A 13,627-nucleotide genomic window follows, 5' to 3' on the forward strand; every position below is an offset into this window, starting at 1 on the left:
CAAGTTTCCTTTCCTGGCCTTAAAATTTTTATCATTTCTGCAATAGCTGCTCCACACAGATGCTTTACCCTTTTATGAATTATTTTAAACTATAGTCCCACATGTTTACAACTTTTTGCCTCTGTATTGTATAAAAAACCCTGAACAACCACCACAAGACCCCCCCCTAACTGAACTGAAAAACTATCAATCTATTAACCTCCTCGACATCTCGCCTTCTATTTTCAATATTGCCTCTTCCTTGTGTCAGGCATCAAGAGGAAGGTGAATATGAGAACTGGGTTACCTTCGCCAGATGCTGTTTTACAGCTTTCCATCAAGGTTTCTGCTTTCTCATTAAATTAACTACCCTACCCTTTCAAATAGCAAAGCTTTCTGCCTTTTCAGCTTCCAAAAGGGCAAGCACCACTCAGTGAAACCAGGGGATAGAGAAAATGGCATCTTTCCTACAGGAATGTGCCAGAACAGAACACGAAGGTGTGGCTGTATGTAGAGAGATGATCTGAGCATGATGTAACTCAGCATCACGCCTGGCTCATTGGACGTAGGAAGTCCCCAACAATAACTTTGTGTCCTGCTCCTGCTCCCTGTGTTGGGAAATGATGTAGCTCCACTGAAGCCAACAATATGGAGCTGATTTTTACCCCCAGCACATCTTCCTCAACCCTTGTCAGCAGCACAGACCCCACATCAATCTGTTCATAAGCTCTGAGCCACGAAACCTGCACCTTTTGTATGGTCTATAGTCATGCAAGACTGGGGGGTTTTATCTCCTAAAATGAAGGCACAGAGGGGATGCAGCATAAATCCATTAGTGGTAAATACCACAGGTGGATTTTATGAACATAACTCAGAGAAAAGCTTTGGCACAAGAATGAATGTGGATTAAGTGGCCGTGAATAAAACTAGAAGAAATCTTCTAGTCACCAAAGCATTGAGTTTCTGGAAAAGCCTCTCCTGGAAAAAAACAAGAAAGCAGGGAACAGTGAAGAGAAGCAAGAATGTCAATAAAGCACTTAATTAATGGGATATATGAAGTGGATCCAGAAAGAAATAGGATGCAGTAGCTGGAGAGTCTCTTCTAGCCCTCCTTGCTCACAAGAGAAAAAACCTTAAAAAAGCTCCAAAACGCATTTTCCTCTGATATCAGCTAGCAAGAAAAACTAGCTGAAGAGGAGAAGGAAATGGTCAGGTAGACAAAGCAATCATCTGTATTTTTAATCTGTTGCTTCTATAGGTCATGGTATTGCTGCTGAATTTTTATACAGGCAGAAACCCCAAATGTTTGAGTCAACATGTATGGGAGCGTGGTATGACAAATGTTCAGAAGAGGCAACATCCACTAGTGCCAACAGAAAAGCTTTCACTATTTCAGATATTTAAAGTGTGAATTTACCTTTACCAATGATTTCTGTGTCCCATATCTAAACAACCACTGAAATTAGTGTGTTCTTTAGTGTGTTCACATTTCTTCTTAAATTTCATGTGAGATAAATGTGCTCTCATTCTTTCTACCCATCTGTACATCTGACAACTGTACTCCCCATGGTAGCTTGTTCTGGGGATTTTACATGGGATAAATAAATGCTGTGGTTTTGTTCTTAGGTGGCCAGAGCTACTCAAAGCCCATTCAACCACTGCTGAATGACTCAGGCTTGAAATGGGCTGAAAAAGGCACGTGATTTCTCCTCATGACAATGCAAACTTGAAGCTTTATTTCCCTACTGTCAAGAGAAAACCTGTTCTAGTTATGCAAACACAAAAGTTAAAGTTTACCAAGGTGCCTGATGAATTTGATAAAGTGGGAATCAGTCAAAATACTGGCAAGAGCAAAAACCCTACTCCAAATCTAGCCACATATTCCAGTTCAATGAGGGCTTAAACTGTAATGTCTTCTGCAGTGCTAACTACACCTTATCTCCTAAAGTCCAAGTCTTAAATCTCAAATCTTAAAGTAAAAATTCAAAGCAATGCCCCTTGGCATTTTTGAGCCCAGAAACTGTCAGATACTAATGATTTTCAGAGACTTTAAACACTCCTTGGCTTACTGGGAGCTACTTATCAGACCACTGACCTGATTTCATCATGTATTTAAGAAATATCTAACTAGACAATGAAATGCTTACTTTTATGTACTGAAATGTAGAAATCATGACCAGGCTTCTTGGATGAGTAAGGAAAAGACGTCTTGCATGAATAAGGTTTCTTGTGTCAGTCAGGAAAATCAGATGGGGGTTATGTGCTCAGGTGGGCAGACATACAAAAGTTAAGTTGGGATCCTGCTGGGTGAATCAATTGGCATCCTGCTCATCAAAGGGCACCATTTGAGCTGTATAAGCTATGACCATTATGGTGCATATGACATTTCCTCTGGCTGAGGAAATAAAGCTGTACCATACATCAATATCTTTGTATTTTGGGGATCTAATCATCTCACATCAAACATTTGTGAAGACCATGCCTATAACACTACCTTTGCTAAAGAAAACATAATTTGAATGCTTAACAACACCATGTATGTGACATATAACAGAAGGCAGCACCATAGCAAAGACAGAGGAGAGATTTTTTTTGTCCTTAAGCTCCCAGGAGGAATTTCAGCCTAAACTTGTTTCTAGACACATAAGGAAGGTCCAGCTCCTCATCACTCATTTCAACCTCTTGCTTAGAAAGGCTCAAGAAATGTGTGTGGGAGTCCTCCGTGGAAGTTCTTATCTTCAGCTTTTCTGAGGACTGTGCAGGCATGAAAATGCGGATTGACAATGTGCAACTGGTAGTGAGGAGAGGCCATTATCCTGTTTTATCACCAAAAGTGCTCAGCACCAGCTGGACAGATACAGAAGCGTGTAATTCAAAATGACTCTAGGACTTGTAAAGAACAAAAGATCTTACAAATATCTGAGGCTTGGAAGGTGTTGGAAGGCATCTTTATCAATGTACACGAGGTTGTTGGCTTTCTCAATTCTTCTGCAAAGAGGAAATGAAACGTCAGGAAAAAATATGTCAGTACATTGATCTTAAAATTGTGTTTGTCCCATGACGTCGTGGAACAATATGCTGAGATTTTCTTTTTGACAGCAGATGATCTGCATGATTTCAGGGAGCAGCCTGCCATAGACTGGCAGACCCTACCACCTTTTGATCCTGGCAGTGATCTGAGGATAAATTTTAGGCTGAGCAAGTAAAGAAATGGGAAGCTAGATAAGAAGATGGAAAAGACAAAGGGAGATTTCAAATGCTCCTATATTGCTACAAATTCTTCAGTGCTTACCTGAACCAAACTGCAAAGCCTTTGATACTTGCCTATAATGAATCTTTATAATTGTCTCCTTTGCATTTAGATTGCTCATTACTTACATTTCATGTAGTTTGGGAAGGTTGGAAAACACATTTGCTTCTATGACCTCCAAGGCATCATTCTGTGAGATCTCTCTGAAAAATAATTTAGAAGTCAAGATATTTCAAGTCATGGTGAAGCAGAAAATGGACAAGTGAAAAATTCACAAGGAACTTCTCCAATTACTGATGAGTTTTAAAAACAAGTTGGGTATCAGATAAGAAAACAGAAACACTGATGAGTACTGCTGTGGCAAGCAACAACAAGAGTCAGGAACAGACATCTGAGGCTGGAGTTTGCATCTGCAGCAGCAGCCCTGCACATCCTGCTGTCACCATTCCCTGTGCATTAGAAGTCAGGATCTATCCATCATGGGCTTCTGGACCTCTGACATTACTAATTGCTGATAGAAATTTAATGAAACCTTTTAACTCAGTGAAGAAAAGAGGGGGTGAAGGTGACTGAAAACAAAGACAGCTAAAAAGTTCCCAAGAAACATGACACAACTTCAGCAACAGGACACTGCTGTCTTGACCTAATGGGAAGTACAGAGATTAAAATTAAGCCACCAGAAGATGTACCCTTGTTAACAGCAGCTGGAGACCATAGGAATGAAGAAGTCTTCCACACCTTGGAGCAAACCCTATTTTGACATGGTCTGTAAACAGTTAATGCCCACTTACAGCCAGAGAGCTACAGAATATAAAAGCCCAGTTTACTGCTATCACCACACCAGATTGCATCTCACCAGAATCACCAGGATCACTGGAAATATGTCCAGAGCACATATTTCTTTGGTTCCATAATCTGTGGGATGGCAAAGACAGGGCTCAGGCTCTGGTGTAATTTAGAGCTCAGGAGTTCTCCTGGTGAATCAAGCGGGCATTACTGCAGTATCACCTGTCCCAATCACATCCCTGATGCTGGCACTGACCAGGAAGGTCGAGGTAAAGACAGCCATGCCAAAAGGTTCCCTGCTGTCATTTTTTCTGGAAATGGTGCCAAAATGTTATTTTCCCAGGCTGAGGTCAGCTGTAGGAAGTAAAATTTGTAATACAGCTGTAATTCAGTGATAGTGTTATGGTCTATTGCATTTTAGTCATCAGGTAACTGTGCACATATTTGGAATGAAACCTTGGAGAAATAGATTGCAAACTGGATGACACTTGTTCCTGGATATCTCGTTCTTTTGAAATGATGATGGCTGCAAATAGATTCAAACAGGCCTGAGGTAAAACAAGAGATTATAATGTCAGGTGCACAGTCAAAAAATAATCACAAAAATTAATCTGAGGAATATAAATGTATTCCATTCTCTTCCGTGAGAGATGAACCATACCTGACAGATTAGCTGCCCATTTAAGACAAACAAAAACCTTGCAAAAGAAGATATGTTTTTCAGCTGACCTTTTCAGTTTTAAAAAAAATGCCTTAGTGGTTTAATATTTTTCAGTTTAATAAGAAGTTTTCCCTCCTGTTTCCTCAAGTTTTTTTTATGGAAGAAATCCAGCTCTGCTCTGCTCCAGGAGCTCTAAACTGACTGGAGAATAAGAAAATAAAAGTACATGAGAACTGACAATAGGTGCTTGGCAGGGTGCACTGAGAACTGGGTTTGTTTAGCAGTGCTGAACCACCAGCTCACATGTGAGTGTGTTCCTCTTTATTAATTTTCAGTGGCAGCAAAATGTTTCAACTGAGGCAGGGATTCCTTCATGCCGTGGGAGATACAGCCCTTGCAAGGGGTGCTTCAAAGACTTTATATTAACTTCCTGTTTTCTTTAAAAATAATTATAAGTAGAAATATCCAGAAGAATAGAATAGAATAGAATAGAATAGAAGCAAACATTCTCTACTATGAGGTATTTATTTGACAGTATAAAATTCACTTCTCTATCTACAGTCTCGATGATTTAACAACATGGGAGGCGTCTCACACTCTTAAGGCTTGGTTTGGTTTTCCTTGTTCTTGTTTTGGTGGTCAGATGCATATTTGCCACTCCCCACAATCTAAAAATCAGTAGTCTAGAAGCAAGAAAATCTTCAGAAAAAGTGGCACATTTAATACCAACAAATACATTTAGCCAGAAGACACTTCATGCCACCAAGAAGTTCAGGGAAAAAATGTCATAGATTTGTTGGCCTTATACAGGGAAAAAAAGGTTATTAAGAAACCGTAATACAGTAGTGACCTCACCCAGCAGATAGTGCTGCTGAGGGTAATAATTTTTTATGATCCAATCTGCTATCTAACTTTGGAACAACTTGGATGACACAGCTTTTTTAATGGATTGCTTAAAAATGAATGTTTCTGCATCAGAAGACTGTTTTGGCTTCCTAAGAGTGTGGTAGGTTATTGGCTTTGTTTCGATTCAAGAAATGGAAGATACGGATCTGATTAAGGTAGGGCACAAGGAGGCCATGGCACTCTGGAAGGCTTGGAGAATGCATGGTGAAGGAAAGGAATGAAGAGAGGAAGATAGAAATCTCTAAACTGTTTTTGCAAGATTAGGTTTTTAAAATAGTTTTTTAGAGATTATGTTTTAAACAGAATTAACGCTTGTGTGAGGGGCCTTTCACAGACGTGGGAAATGACTTGGCTTTCATTTTAACATTCCCATTCACAGGTACAAAGGCCACAGTCTTTTTTTTAAACAGGTAATGAAAATATGGGCATATAAAAATATGTCCATTTACAATGACTTTTTGTCTTCCAGTTGAAGCAAACCACTGCTGCAGCTGTTGAGGTTATGAACATCTCAAGATCAGTAAAAGCAACAAAAAGGAAACTTCTCAGTGGCAGAAGGCAGTAACCCTTCTGGTGCTGGGCTTCATCCTCTGGGTTCAGGGGATTGCAGCGGTAAGGGAAAAGACCCTCTGTCCCCTGCAATGAACTACATCCTCTGCTATACTCTCTCCAGGAAAACCTGTGATGACCTTGATGCCTTAGGTTTTAACTTGCATATTTTTCAAACCCTGTACTGCCTAGTGTGTAACTCTGAAGTTTCCTGTAGCCTGTTAACTGCTGCTCTCTCATGCTAGGTAGACATAGCAAAGCCTCTCCAGGCCTGCTCTCCAGGGACACTCAGACTGTCCTAGGCCCAAAAGTATAAACCAAAAGCCTCTAAAGGGGGAAGCAAGCTTAGGGAAATGACATCACTAACTGAAGCTTTAACTGGAGAATTAACCCTGATATGCAAATGAACCAAACCTATAAAAGTGTGAAGAACTCATGACCTGTCATCCATCTTGGGTCCATTTTGAGAGTAGCCTCTGGCTCCCCAGGGTGTACCTTTGAAGGCCCTTCAAATAAACACCTACTTTTATTCCCTTACTTTGTCTACTCTCTGTTTTTAGGTGGCCTCTCAAGGCATCACCTTACCCACCATTGTTCTCTGCAGATGAATCCCAGTTTTGGGCTGCACATAAACCTGACAGGGCTGTCATTCAAGCAAGAAGGATAAATAAAATAAAACCATTCTGTTTAGGAGATCAGTCACACACTGTGAACAATAGGCAGTACTAATCTGGGGTTTGGCTGCCTAATTAGTGTGAACTATTTATTCATACCTGGCAAAAAGTGCACACCTGCTCCTGGAAATCCCAAACAACACCATCTTGGATACAGGTATCCATGACATTAAAAGTGCAAACCACTGCTGCTCACATCAAACAATCAACTCAGCAGACTCAGATCTTCTGTAGAGGAGAGCAAATAATACCTGAGGCAGAAGCTACAACGAGAAAAAGGCATTGCTGGCTAGTGTTTGTGCAAGTGATTTGTCTTACAGTATAAATACACACAAACAGATGATTGCTCATAATGCATATCTGATTATATGTCATCAAGAGAGAAGATGAGAATCTTATTATGTTGTTTGTTTGGAATGAATGGCACTATTAGTGCTACTGGTAGCTATGGCAGGAAACCCAGCCAGCAATCCCATCATCACTTCTGAAACAGGCAAGCCTTTAAATAGATGGTGTGCTGAACAGTCAGGGGCAATTTCTTAAAAAACCCCAAATATCCAAACCACCCAGTGGTTGCAAAGTGCTTAGGCATCTGCCTGAGCTTAGTGTTCACTGCATGCAGAGTTGTACTGAAATCAACAGTGATCCTTGAAAGCATAAATTGTTTACTCAAATACAGACTAAAAGATGAAAAAGCATTCAGTAAACACCTTTTACAAAGGACAACTGTTTTTATTTTTCTGCAAAGAGAATGTAGGATGCTAAGATGCAACATCACATGATTAAGGGATTTCCTCTAATTTGCCACTAAAGTAGCAAACTGGAATCGTTATTACCCATTCCCCAGCAACTGACTGCAGTGTATCACTTCCACATGTGACAGTCAGAGCTTGTGTTAGAAGGGAGAGAGATGGAAAATTGTTTAATCTGCCTGCAAATCTGCCCTCAGGCACGGCCGGGGATGCATCTTCATGACATCTGTGGCAGAGCCCAGTGTGATGCTTGGGAAGGATTCCTCTTCAAACCAGCTGTACTCAGAGCATGACCCGTAAAAATCAAGATACATTGAAATGGCCTTTTAAACAATTCTGTTAGCAAGGGACTTAGAGTTCCTGGCAGTTTCTTTGTAGTCCACCAAAGGAAAAGTCTCTTAGACTAACCAAAGTCTTACAGAAAAAACAAGACTCTATTAAACTCACAAACTAATAATCTTGGAGCCAAGTGGTGTCATATTTCAAAATAATAATATACAGGAAATTTATATCTTTTATGATAGCAATTCCTTTCAGGATCAGAGCAGAGCACACAGGCATAAGGTATAGGGTAATTTCTTTCCTTGCTTGGAAATATGTCTGTTTTTAAAAAAAAAAGTGTGTTTATGTATGTGTGCCTTTATACAGACACAGAAGGTTAACACAGACCAGTAAGTGGTAACTTGTGTCAAAAGAAGAGCAGAGCATGCACAAGGCAGAAGAGCAGCTTAGACCAGCATTAGCCCCTCACACAATGCCCAGGGTTGTGTGATTTTGAGCACGAAGATCTTGTAATTCCAGCAGCGGGAATGACATAGAGAAACTGCTGCCCACCTGGTGAGCTTGGCTGTTTGACAGCCACAGTAAATGTGGGATTTATGGATTTCTGCATTTCTTCTCCCTGTGGTGGACTAGCAGAGGGGACTGCCCTGTCTGTCAAGGCTTCTCTGGTCCTTGCTTGGTGTGTGCACCTTGCCCACAGATGGTGTGAAGGAGGGATTTCCGCCTCTCCAGTCACACGGCCCTACTCTCTGGTCCTGGTGGTGAATTAATCCCTGTAAATTCCTGCAGCCTTCCTTAAATTCCCTTCCAGAGCAGTTACCTACACAGGCTATATGTCGGGGTACCTTCCCCCCCACCGTGTAGCCCTGGGAGAGGGGCCCTGAGGGCACAGACACGGGGTTTCCCTGCCCCTGCTCAGCCTCGTTCCCATTGGTTGGTTTGTGTTCCCTGCGCGGGCAGAAGGACCCTTGGTCCCGTGACTGGAACAGTTCCTCGGCAGAGCTCCGGCCATGCGGCTGGAGAAATAAACATCTCTGAAACATCTAGCAAGAATCGGTCCATATATATTTCTTTTCCACAGCCTCCTTGTTTGATACATCGTGTTACAGTATCCCCACTGTAACAATAGTGGAGAATGCGGGCAGAACGATCCCCGATCCCTAAGCGACTGATGTGTGTGAGTAAACCCTAGAAACTTTGGATTCCACTTCTTGTTTCTGTTTTGCTGTTCCATCTCTAAACTATGGAGGAACCGTGGGAAGACCCTTGGCTCTCAGAGCCGCATACGGACATTTATCTTAAACTTAAAAAGATTCTTGAACAACAATTTGTAAATTTTAGCTTGATTCAAGCTCAAAAGGAACTGAAACACTTCCTGGCATGGTTGTTTAAGAACTTTTTCTATGTTTCTTGGGATTTAACTCTTACCAAAGACTTTTGGAACACAGTTTGGACACAGTTGATTTTTGAGTCAAAATATATGCCGATAGAAGAATATTTTCATGAATATTATTAATTACCGAGACTGTTGAGCAATGTCAGCTGTGTCCTGGCAAAGGGAAACTTGGCTCAGGGACCATGCGACCTTGGCCACGTGCACCAAGCGCTCTGTGAGCAGCAGCGAGGCAATTCCCGCGCGCAGGCGGAGCCACGCGAGCCGCAGTGTCGGTGGCGGAGCGAGGCACGGCGGGAGTGGCACCACCCGGCGGTGCCCGCCCGGCCCCGCGCAGCGCATGGTGGAGCGAGCCCCGGGAACACCTGACTGAGAGGGGCAGCGTGCAGGTGGCGGCTGGCGGCGATGGCGGTAGAACGGAGCCGCACCCAGCCGAGACGCGCGCTGGAGCAGGGCGCGGGGGGGTCATCACTCGGGGGCCCGGCCGAGACGTGGGTACAGCGCCTGGAAGCGGCAGCGAAGCTGCGACCAGAGGAGGCGACGCACGGAGAACTGAGCGGCGCGGCCCGGCCTGGCCCGCGCAGCCCCGAACGCGACCCCGTGGCGAGAGCGCGCAGGCACCAGCAGCTCCAGCGGCCCTGGCAGCACTAGCAGCCCTGGCAATTCCAACACGGGAGCGAGCGAAAGAGAAAGCAAGAACGCAGGGAGACAGAAAACAGCAGCCACTTGGAAAAAGGAAAAGATCACTGTAGCTAAGGTTTTAGGAATAGTAAAATGGTATACTTTTAAACAAAATTATGGATTTATAATGAGATGTGACAACCAAGAAGACATATTCTTTCATAGAACTGCTATTAAAAAGAATAACCCTGAAAAATATATCCCAACCTTGGGAGATGGAGAGGTGGTGGAATTCAAAATTGTACAAGGTAGAAAGGGGTTGCAGGCAGCGGAGGTCACTGGGCCTGATGGTGTTTCTGTAAAAGGCAGTATATATGCTAAAAATTGTAGTCATGTTAGACAGTATCTCCATTATAAGCCCCCCTACAGTCTCCCTTTCCTAATCCCACCTTTCCCTTTTATCCTATATACTATTACCCCCAGTGTATTCCCAATCCATTTTTTTCATCCATGGTTTCCCTCACAAAACCATGCCTTTGCCAATTGTTTCCCCAAAAATCCCTTTCCAATGCGGAGTGGGGGATGAAAAGGGGGAGAGAAGAAATTAAACCCTCTCCTGCCTCAGTTTCCCCACAAAGCATGCTCAGAAAGTCCTGTCTCCCTCCTGTCAGCCTTAAGATGTTCCGGAGAACGTGTTTGGACATTCAAAGACTCAGGAGGGTAGCTTGTTTTGTTTTGAAACTGTCGTTGCTGTTTTCAATGTTAAGTTTTACATCTCCTTTTATTAAACAGGTGAAATGTCGGGGTCCCTCCCCCCCACCATGTAGCCCTGGGAGAGGGGCCCTGGGTGGGAGGCACGGGGTTTCCCTGCCCCTGCTCAGCCTCGTTCCCCATTGATTGGTTTGTGTTCCCCTGCGTGGGCGAAGGACCCTCGGGTCCCGTGATTGCCGCAGGCCCTCGGCAAAGCCCGGCCATGCGGCTGGAGAAACAAACATCTCCGAAACATCTATCAAGAATCTGTCCATATAGATTTCTTTTCCACAGCCTCCTTGTTTGATACATCGTGTTACAGTATCCCCACTGTAACAGCTATACACTTGATCTGTTCCCCTTATATTTCCAGTGATACATTATAATTGGGTCTTTTGGCCCATTATCCTTAGCCTTTGGTACAGCTTTTTTGTGGCATAGCTATCCTGTGGATTGCTATGAATGCTTCTCTTTCACTCTATAGGTACCTGCAATCAGCAGTGATACTGGAAGTTTAAGGTACTGATTCCCAGAGCAGCCGGCCTCACTGTGCTCTCTGTACTGCGACAAATCAACAGCATTGTGTTCATTTAACGGAAAAGAGAAGGGAAAAAAAGGCCAACAATGCTTATTTCCCCCCCTTTCTCTAAATATAAATACCCTTTAGAGCAATTTTCCAGGTCACTTCGTGGTTTGACTGATGCCACAATTTATGTCAAGCTTCAGAAGTAAACAGCAGCAATGTGGTGTCGCCCAGGCAATCCTGCCCAGCATTCACTGGGTGAGCCCCCACTGGACCAGCCTGAGAAGTGTCTGAACTGAAAAATTAAACACCTGGCTACCTCCGTCTCCTCTGTCTCTCTGTCATGGATGGAGTGGCTCTTATTTCTTCAGCCTGATCAGAAACAAGACGGTCTGAAATCTACTTCTGAAAACTTCCCTCTAAAGTGACAGCAAAATGCTACTACATTGATTTAAACAGGTTACAAAGGAAAAGCCATTTTTCTTAAAAATATTAGAGACTTTTGACCTTTTAAAAATAGATAGTTGACACTTTCTCCTGTCACCTTTCCTTGTGAACATGAAAAACTTGTCTCCCCACCATGATTTATTGAACACTGGGGAGTTACAGGGTAATATCTCTTAGCAGATATTGACGTTTCAGAAATGAAATCAAGGACTGACTCTTCTCATCATCTCTTTACTTTGCTGAAGATACACACTGTGCTAGTTTGAAAACAAACCAGTGGGAGGCACCAAGTCAGAATAACAATTTAATGGAAATTAAAGAAAAGGAGGAAAAAAAGGTAAAAGAAAACACTGTCAAACTGACAGAGTCAAGGTACAACCTGACACCCTGTTAGGCAGGGTGGTGGTAGCAGTCTGGTAGAATGGTGGCTGCAGTCCTCTGAAGCAGTGATCCCGTAGTGAAACAGTCTGCTCTTCCTCTGGAAGTCCAGTGGTGGCTGTGTAGCTCCTGTCCTCTGGAAATCCAGTGGGAAGCCCGGTGTCTCTGGTGTTCAGCCTCAGCTTATATCCACGATGGGATGCTTGGTTCCTCCCTCTGCGTGGAGCATCTCACAATGGGGTAACGAGTCATGAGGCCAAGTGTTGATTAGGCTCATTAACAGAAGATAGTCCGGAGGGAGTTATCTCTGAGTCAGGCGGCAGGACAATGATGGGCAATTAACAGAAAGATAGTCTGGGGGGAAGGAGGCAAGGAAACACTGCCCCACCTGATTTTAACAGCTGATGGGGATGGTAATAGAATACACTGCAACCCAGGACACACACACATGTTGTGCTGGCCTTACTAAATAAGTGGAATACCCATTTAACCAACTGAACACTGATAGCGACTCCACACTTAGAGCCAGGTAGTGTATCTACATCAGTCTTTGAGGGAGATTATCAGGAGGTGCCAGTGCTGTGCCTTCCTGTCTTCTCCAAAGGGCATGAAACCATGTTCTCAAATAAATCCGTGCAGGCTTGGGAAAAAATAAAATGCAAATTTCCCCAAGGCAGACAGAAGCAAAGGGGATTTTATTTCTATCGGTGCTTTAGTACCATAAAGCCAGCAATCCAGATGAAAGTCTGTGGAGAGTTTGGTTGCATCAAATTAATTGTCCGTGTAATGGTTTTAAATTGGTCTCTCTAATCTGAAAAAGCACATGATTACTCTGCAGAATTGGGACTGATAACAACCAGATCCAACAGACGAAGCTACATCATTAGAAGAATTGATTTTATAATCAGTACAGTTTGGGGGGATAGATACCTCCTCATACTCCAGCACTAGGGAGTGTATTACACCTATTTCAGTTTATTGCCAGCGAAGCTGAAAATGCACGAAACTTTGTAGGGCCAAACAAGAAAAAGGGTCTTCGGAGGAAATGGCAGCTTTCCCCAGAAATCTGGCTCCACACAGGCAGCCCAGAGAGATGGGGCTTAGAACTCAGTGCCCTCCAGCCCCTGGGACAGACATATCTGCTGCCCCCAGCTTCAGGTATCACTAAATTTTATCTTTGACCATGAAAGCTTGCAGGGAAGACGGAAAAATGTGCGTAAAATAAAAACACTTACTTTGTCAATGGCACTTTTTCCCCTCAGGCATGATGGGCTCCAGAGGACGTTGAGACCATGCTATCAGACAAAGATGGGTGTTCAGCTGAGGAAGGGACCTTCTCTTTCAGAGATGCTGATATTCCTAACCTGTAACTCCTTCCATGGAAATGGGCAAGCAGCATTTATTGCCCCTTATCTTTTATTACTCCTCTCTTGGCTTTAGTAGCCATCTAATGATGAATAGTTTATTAAGATGGCCTGGGCAGATGAAGAAATTACATTTGACAATCATTTGGAAGAGCAGCTGAACGAGGAAGTGGGGCAAAAAATTTCTGGGGAAAATCAATAGGCAAACTGTCTTGGACTGGGAGAACATGTGGCTTCCAGAACCAAAGTCTAGTGACAGCCTTTCCACACGGATCATCCTGTAGCAGATGCTCCCAGATACTTCAGCAGACA

The 13,627-nt window shown here is 43.2% G+C and overlaps 1 protein-coding gene across 7 annotated transcripts in view; it reads right to left on the reverse strand.

The window, feature by feature from the left end:
- LOC121675863 (follicle-stimulating hormone receptor) overlaps positions 1–13,627 on the reverse strand; it is a 217,195-nt gene that overhangs the window by 25,738 nt on the left and 177,830 nt on the right. For 5 of the 7 annotated variants that reach the window (XM_042051671.1, XM_042051667.1, XM_042051666.1 and 2 more), the window contains exons 3-4: positions 3,358–3,432; positions 2,893–2,967 (exon numbers count right to left, since the gene is read on the reverse strand). The exons of the other annotated variants lie outside the window; for them this stretch is intronic. In XM_042051671.1, the coding sequence (XP_041907605.1) occupies positions 2,893–2,967; positions 3,358–3,432 (150 nt within the window). The remainder of the gene's footprint in view (positions 1–2,892; positions 2,968–3,357; positions 3,433–13,627) is intronic. 7 annotated transcript variants of the gene reach the window in all.

Source organism: Corvus kubaryi, unplaced genomic scaffold (genome assembly GCF_017639235.1).
Source record: "Corvus kubaryi isolate FWS band 111438036 unplaced genomic scaffold, C.kubaryi_AGA036_p1.0 76, whole genome shotgun sequence".
NCBI lineage: Eukaryota > Metazoa > Chordata > Aves > Passeriformes > Corvidae > Corvus > Corvus kubaryi.